Source organism: Seriola lalandi, unplaced genomic scaffold (genome assembly GCF_002814215.2).
Source record: "Seriola lalandi dorsalis isolate HSWRI2012SDOR001 ecotype SW California unplaced genomic scaffold, Sedor1 jcf7180002054885, whole genome shotgun sequence".
Taxonomy (NCBI): Eukaryota; Metazoa; Chordata; class Actinopteri; order Carangiformes; family Carangidae; genus Seriola; species Seriola lalandi.
The window spans coordinates 2,004,717-2,011,172 of NW_019525437.1; the positions used below are offsets into that span (position 1 = coordinate 2,004,717).

Here is a 6,456-nt window from a genome sequence, read left to right on the forward strand (position 1 = left end):
ATGGACAGCGTCATGGTTTCATCAATACACAGCACAGTTAGGTTGTTGGTCTTTTAGTTACTGGAACATAAAGCTAGCTCAGTACTTCCTGTGGTCGCCTCTTAGCAGCCTGAGCACTGCTGGCAGTGGCTGATATGTCTCTGAATAAACTGGAAAAATCTGACAAATTAGCAGATATCTTTAACAAATATACTCATAACCCATAAAACTACTGATGGTATAAATGAATATAAATGAAATGAGTCAAATATGGCAAAAATGTATAATTGTCCGGTAACTCTTTAACGTATCAAAGGGTACTTCAGGAACTGTTGACGTAGAATCTACGTCATCACATCACACTGTAGCTGTCCCTTCAACCGTCGCTGCTTAAAGTCCCTAATGACATTGGTGGGACAGATCACCTGCTTCTGATTGGTCAAGATAAAACACCATATGGTCCCTCCCGTCAAACAGATAATAGTTTGTAATTTGCTGGATTCATATGAGGATGTTCAAGTTCCAGCCATAACAGTGACCGCTGTTTACTTTGTTCTCAATCGCAACTTTACAAGACGTGTAGTTTGGACATTTGACAGACTCAAACACAACACAGACTTTAGCATGCTAAAATATTAGCCGTGTGAAATGATTGAACTGTGTAGCTATTTATTTAATTTTGTTGGAGGTCGGTCTCATCTACAGTTCTGATACCAGACTTGAACCCAGCAGGTTTTAACAAAGCATCAAGGTGTTGTGTCAGTATCAGTTTGTTACTGAATAACACAGAAAAATAAAATACAACAAAACCAAATGGAGTGAAGACCAGGTGGGAGAAGGAGACTGGCCTACTGCCACCTGAGGATATAGTGCAGCCAGACCAGGTGAGCTGAATCTCCAGAACAGCCAAACTTTGCCCGTCAGACTCCTGCAGGGGGGGGCAGGCTCAGAGATGGTCGTCACAGTTGTGTAAAGCTTTGGGCTTGTTTTGGTTCTGGGTTTCATGTCATGTCATGCAGGTAGATTCACAATGCAGGAAGAGAGTGTAGTCGCTGCACTGCATTATATCCAGGGGGGTCTTCAGTCCTGCAGGAGTGGGCCTTAGTGTAAACACTGGTGAACACATTGTTTATTGACTGACCTTTGGTTATCTAAATGAGGGTTACATTCAGGATGAGCCCAACATTCACAATAAGATCAGTGGCGTATTCCTTTATTACAGTATCGGTGGAATGATTGTTAACGGTGGAAGTAGCTGAACATGTAAAACAGTATTTTGGGGCCTCAAACACAATCCAGTTCAGGGCCACATGGACCCCGGGGCCCTGGTATAAATATTTCCATTATCAGTCAAATCTCATTTTGTTCCTCTGGGCTTCAGTGTTCATACAGACAAAGGAGGAAAGCCAACGAAGACAAAGAAGACCTGTCCTTGTGATTGAGAGTCGGGGTGAGATAGGAGGGGGAGTCTCTATGGGACTCATCAGCAGAGTCCCCCTCCCTCCCTCCTCCTGCCTCCTCCTCTGTGGTTTCCACACCTCTACAGCGAGTCCTCTACATGATGCTGCACTTCCCCTTCAGCTTGTCGGCCCGCTTCTGTTTCCCTGACCGTTTGCCGTCGATGCTCAGGCTCATGTCCCTCTTCTTCTCCAGGGCCAACAGCTCCTGGAACAGTTCCTTCACATTGGAGTTCATCTTGGCCGACGTTTCCATGAAGGCACACTTCCAGGCTGCAGCCTGAGCCTCGCCCTCCTTCGTCTCCACCTCGCGCTGGGCTGTTTCATCGCTCTTGTTGCCCACAAGCATGATGGGAATGGACTCCACACTGCCCTTGATGGCTAGAACCTGGAGAGACACGGGAGTCAGTCAGGACTTCAGTACAAGTTTTATCTAGATAAAAACTCTATGTTTGTGACACATGGAGTTCCCCAAGGATCCATTCTCAGACACTTTCTGTTCAACATCTACATGATCCCACTTCCTCAGATTATTGGAAACAACAAAATATCTTACTATAATTCTGCAGAAACAAAACAAAACAACACAGCTTTATAGAACAATATCATTCATATATCACTGTAACTGCTCTGTCAGACAAAAATAGACATGCTGTTATTTTACATTAATGCAATGTTAGCAGAATGGGAAGAATAAGGAAAATGCTGTGATGCCATTCTTGTGTTATGTAAAGCACTTTAAATGGCCTTACTATTGAAAGGTGCTGTATAAAGACACTGTCCTTTCCTTTGCATTTCAGTGTGACTTCCATTTGAGGTTTCTTGCACAATATGTTCTGTAAAACTAACATTTATTCCAAATCTCTGATTTGGAATTCACCTTAAATTTCCATTCAAATAACATTTGCAACAATCTGACACACTGTAAATGTCAGGGTTTCCTCGCGGCCAACCACTTCACCTGAAAACAGACTTATGAAATGGAAGAGCCAACGTGCTGCAGTTAATCTGTTGTGAGACTGTGATCTTCTACTCATATCCTAAACCAAAGACAGTGACCTGTTGGTAGATGGGTTTGAGCTCCTCCAGTGATTGACGGCTGGTGATGGAATAGACTAGGATGAAGGCGTGACCTTTGGAGATGGACAGGCGCTGCATGGCGGGAAACTGGTGACTTCCTGTTGTGTCAGTGATCTGCAGCGTGCAGACACTCTTATCACAGCTGATCACCTACAGAGAGAACAGGTACTCATTGATAATTCAACAAGGCAGGTATTATCCAGTTCAAGAGTTTCAATGACAAAAAGAAAAAAGTATTTAATAAAACTAGTTTAATAACAGAGTTCATGTCCCACCTGTCTGTATGTGTCCTCTACTGTGGGGATGTAGGTATCTCTAAAGGTGCCTTTAACAAATCGAAGGACCAGCGAGCTCTTCCCCACCCCACCAGCTCCAAACACCACCACCCGGTAGTCATTACTCTGCTCGGGCATTCTGGGAGTTGGAGTCCAGCTGCTACTCTGGATAAATCACCTGTATGCTGAGGAAGAGACAAGAAGGGGGAAGAGCGAAGTTATGGTAGAAACAAAAAAGAAATCAGTTAATATGAAATCAAACAACATAAAATTCAGGTCGTTCCCATGACTAATACACAAGGAGAAAACGGCTAGAGCATTAGACACAAAGTACTGAGAGGAGGGAGAGACAGTTGGACAAGTGGGGCAGGCACATAGGTGGGAAATTATCTGAAATGAAACAGGAAATAATAACTGAAGAAACTAGAAACCAGCAAACATGACCTGAGACAGCAGAGCGTGCTGTGACATGCTAACAGAGTGAGAGCTGGAAGGCAGGAACAGACAAATGATGTGAATGTAATTAGTCTGAGTGCCATTGACAGTAACTGGTAAATGAAAACCACTTTGGTGTTTTTATTGTGGGAGAGGCAGCAGAGTCCATCAGCTGGACGACTGACCTGCTTCAAGTGCAGATTATCTCCATTACAATGAACATGAATTACTCTGTGTGTGTGCGCACATACTTCTATTTTTGTGAGGACCACTTTGAGTCATAGACTTAGAGTGAGTTATAGAGTGAGTACTTTCTGGCCTGTTTCAGTTAAGACTTGGTCTTAAGATTCAGGTTAGTAAAGGTTAGGGTTAGACTACAAGTCTAGGAAATGTGTAATGTCAACTAGTGTCCTCACAAAGATAGAATTACAAGTACGTGTTTGTGTGTCTGTATGTTAGTGTTTCAGTGCTGTGGCTGTGGTTCAGTCATATTAGATCCGATTGGTTTGGACAACACATTAGTTTAGCAGCAATAACTGGCTAAAAGTTCACTGAATGGTTCAGTTAAGTGATTAAATCAGTTTAACATCCAAATAGTTTTGTTGACTGTTTGGGTAGTAGCAGCCAAAACAATTCGGTTGAGGTTGGCTAACGGTGCATCTTAGCACCATTTTCATTCAGGTTAGTTAATGGTTGAGTGTCAGTTAAAACATTTTAGGATAAGTTAACTAATAGCAGCCAAAGCACAACCGTTTGCGGTTATCTGACTGTTCAAAGCAGCAACTGTTTGGTACGTTCAGTGTAGCAGCTAAAATGTGGTTTAGTTTATCTAACAAGTTATTTGGCAACTACATTGGAGCACAGTGCAAATTAACTGATAGGTTGAAGATAGATGCTTCAGTCTAGCCACTATAGCATGAGTTATTTTTTGGTTAACATTAACAAACAGTCCAATGTAACAAAAAAGACAGTTTGGTTCAGTTTCACAAAAATCTGATTAACTTCACTGTTCATTTTAGTAACTTTTCGGTTCCAATTAGCTTGTGGTTTAGGGTAACGGCTAAAACAGTTAAGGTTAGCAAACAGTTCATTTAAGAAACTTTAGGTTATCTAACAGTGCAAGGTAGCAAATATTTGGTTGAAAAGAGATGGTACACTTTAGCAGCTAAAACACTTTGGTTAAGATTAGCTGGTTAATTTAACTCAAGCTATTTTATTAAGATTTGTTAACAGTTCATTTTTGCTACTTTTTGGTTTATGTGAGCAAACAGTAAAACTTTAAAACATTTGGTTCAGTATAAGAGCAAATAGTTAAGGATTAATTTTAGTAAGTTTTTCATTCCAGTTAGCCAAAATTATTAAAAACTAAAATAGCTTGGTTGGTGTTAGTTAACCTGAAATAGATCAGCTAAATGTTCAGAAGTTTGATTTAAGATAGATAGTCCAGTTTAACCACTAAGATGCAAATTTAGGTTAGCTAATGTTTTTGTACTTTTTGTTTTTTTATTTAAAGAAGCAAAAAAAGCAGATAAAACAGTCATGTACAGTTTAACAACCAAAACAAGGTGGTTATGGGTAGCTAACTTTTCATATTAGCCTACTGACTTTTGAGTTCACATTAGCGGTTAGCTAACGATTTGTGGGTTAACAGCTAAAATAGTTTGGTTAAGGTCAACTAACAGTTCTTTTGAGCAACTGTTTAGGTGAAGATAGATGGTTGAGTTCAGCTTCACTTTGGTTTAGGTTAGCTAACAGGTTAAGTTAGAAACTAAAACAACAGATACCATAAGTTTTAGTTCAGTCAAAACAAAGTGGTTAAGGGTAGGTAACCTTTTGTTGACATTAACTAACAGTTCTTTTTTTCAGATGGATGGGTTTAGCAACACTTTGGTTTAGTTATAGTTAACAGGTTAATTTAGCAACTAGAACAATAGATACCATAAGCTTGGTTAAGACAAAACAAGCTGGTTGAGGGAATTACTTTTTAATTTAAGTGACTTTTTGTTTTAAAGTTAGCTAATAGCTCATTTCAGCAGCTAGGTTAAAACTGCTTGGTTAAGCTAACAGTTCAGTTCAGCAGTTACTGCCGCATCCATATTGTTCAGACCGGGATTTCGAGCAGCAAAAACTTATAACGTTAATTACTATAATTAGTCGGGAAATTCTGTAACAATCAATGAAACCTTTCCATTAGGAAATGATTGCTTTAATGATTAGTAATGTAATATGTGATCCCGTGTGTTGTGTCCAGAAAATCAGATATATTTCCTTTGCAAACAGTTACTGATGAATAAATTCTCCTGTGATGATTCTGTTTGTGTTGCAGCTCTGTGCCATTTAAATCATTAAAATTCAGTGACTGAAACACGAGGACACTGCATCTGATGAGAGCCTCATCCTCTCTGAACTCTCTGAGCCTATTCACAGATAATGTGACCAGTGGGAATGAATTAAAAACACAGAGCAAATGCCTCAGGGAGTTTCCCAGCATGCAGAGCTGTATTCCCCTCTCACAATGACTAACGAGCATTGATTAGAGTTCTGCATCTCATTAAAGAGGAGAGCTGATGAAAACCAAAGAAGAAGCAATAGAGGATTATTTTTCTGCCCTGACACTGAGATTTACACATTCTGAAATATATATAGTTTCTCAAATATATAAATGAATTCTCATCATTTACTGTTCAACAAGATTTTAGTCTAAAATACTGGAGTAATCATTAAAAGCTACTCACACAGATCTTTTGAAAATGATCTACTTATCCAATTTAATTTATTAAGACCCTGCTTTACATTCCAAATAATTGAACAAAGCAAATTTGTAATTAATTAAAACAGGGACAGATCAGAAAACACTGAATAAAATATAAACCAGAGAAAAATAAAAATCAGTCTGCAATAGGAAACTGTTTGAAATAAAGGTTCTCTGAAATAAAGACACTGTTTTTACTCATGGTTGATACTGTCCTGATAAAACTATTTGTCAAAACATTTAGAACAATTCAATATTTTCTTGATATAAATGAGAGAATCCAGTATTTTCCTGACAGTGCCCTGCAGCTCAGAGAACGTCTGTAGAACAGGAGATACCATCAGACCATCTGGTTTCTACCTCCCACTGCTTCCTGCTGTATGAGCCCAGCTGGGAGTCTGCTTCTTTTATGGCCACAAATGAAACTCCACACAGCATCAGAGTCTGGTTCTTTAGAACTGTTCTACAGCAGAACCCT

General features: G+C 39.6%; 1 protein-coding gene across 1 annotated transcript in view; it reads right to left on the reverse strand.

The window, feature by feature from the left end:
• Positions 1-631: 631 nt before the first annotated feature.
• Positions 632-6,456, reverse strand: part of diras1a (DIRAS family, GTP-binding RAS-like 1a) — an 11,193-nt gene continuing 5,368 nt past the window's right edge. The window contains exons 2-4 of the mRNA XM_023428999.2: positions 2,792-2,976; positions 2,496-2,666; positions 632-1,824 (exon numbers count right to left, since the gene is read on the reverse strand). Of these exons, the coding sequence (XP_023284767.1) occupies positions 1,534-1,824; positions 2,496-2,666; positions 2,792-2,929 (600 nt within the window). The 5' untranslated portion in view covers positions 2,930-2,976 and the 3' untranslated portion in view covers positions 632-1,533. The remainder of the gene's footprint in view (positions 1,825-2,495; positions 2,667-2,791; positions 2,977-6,456) is intronic.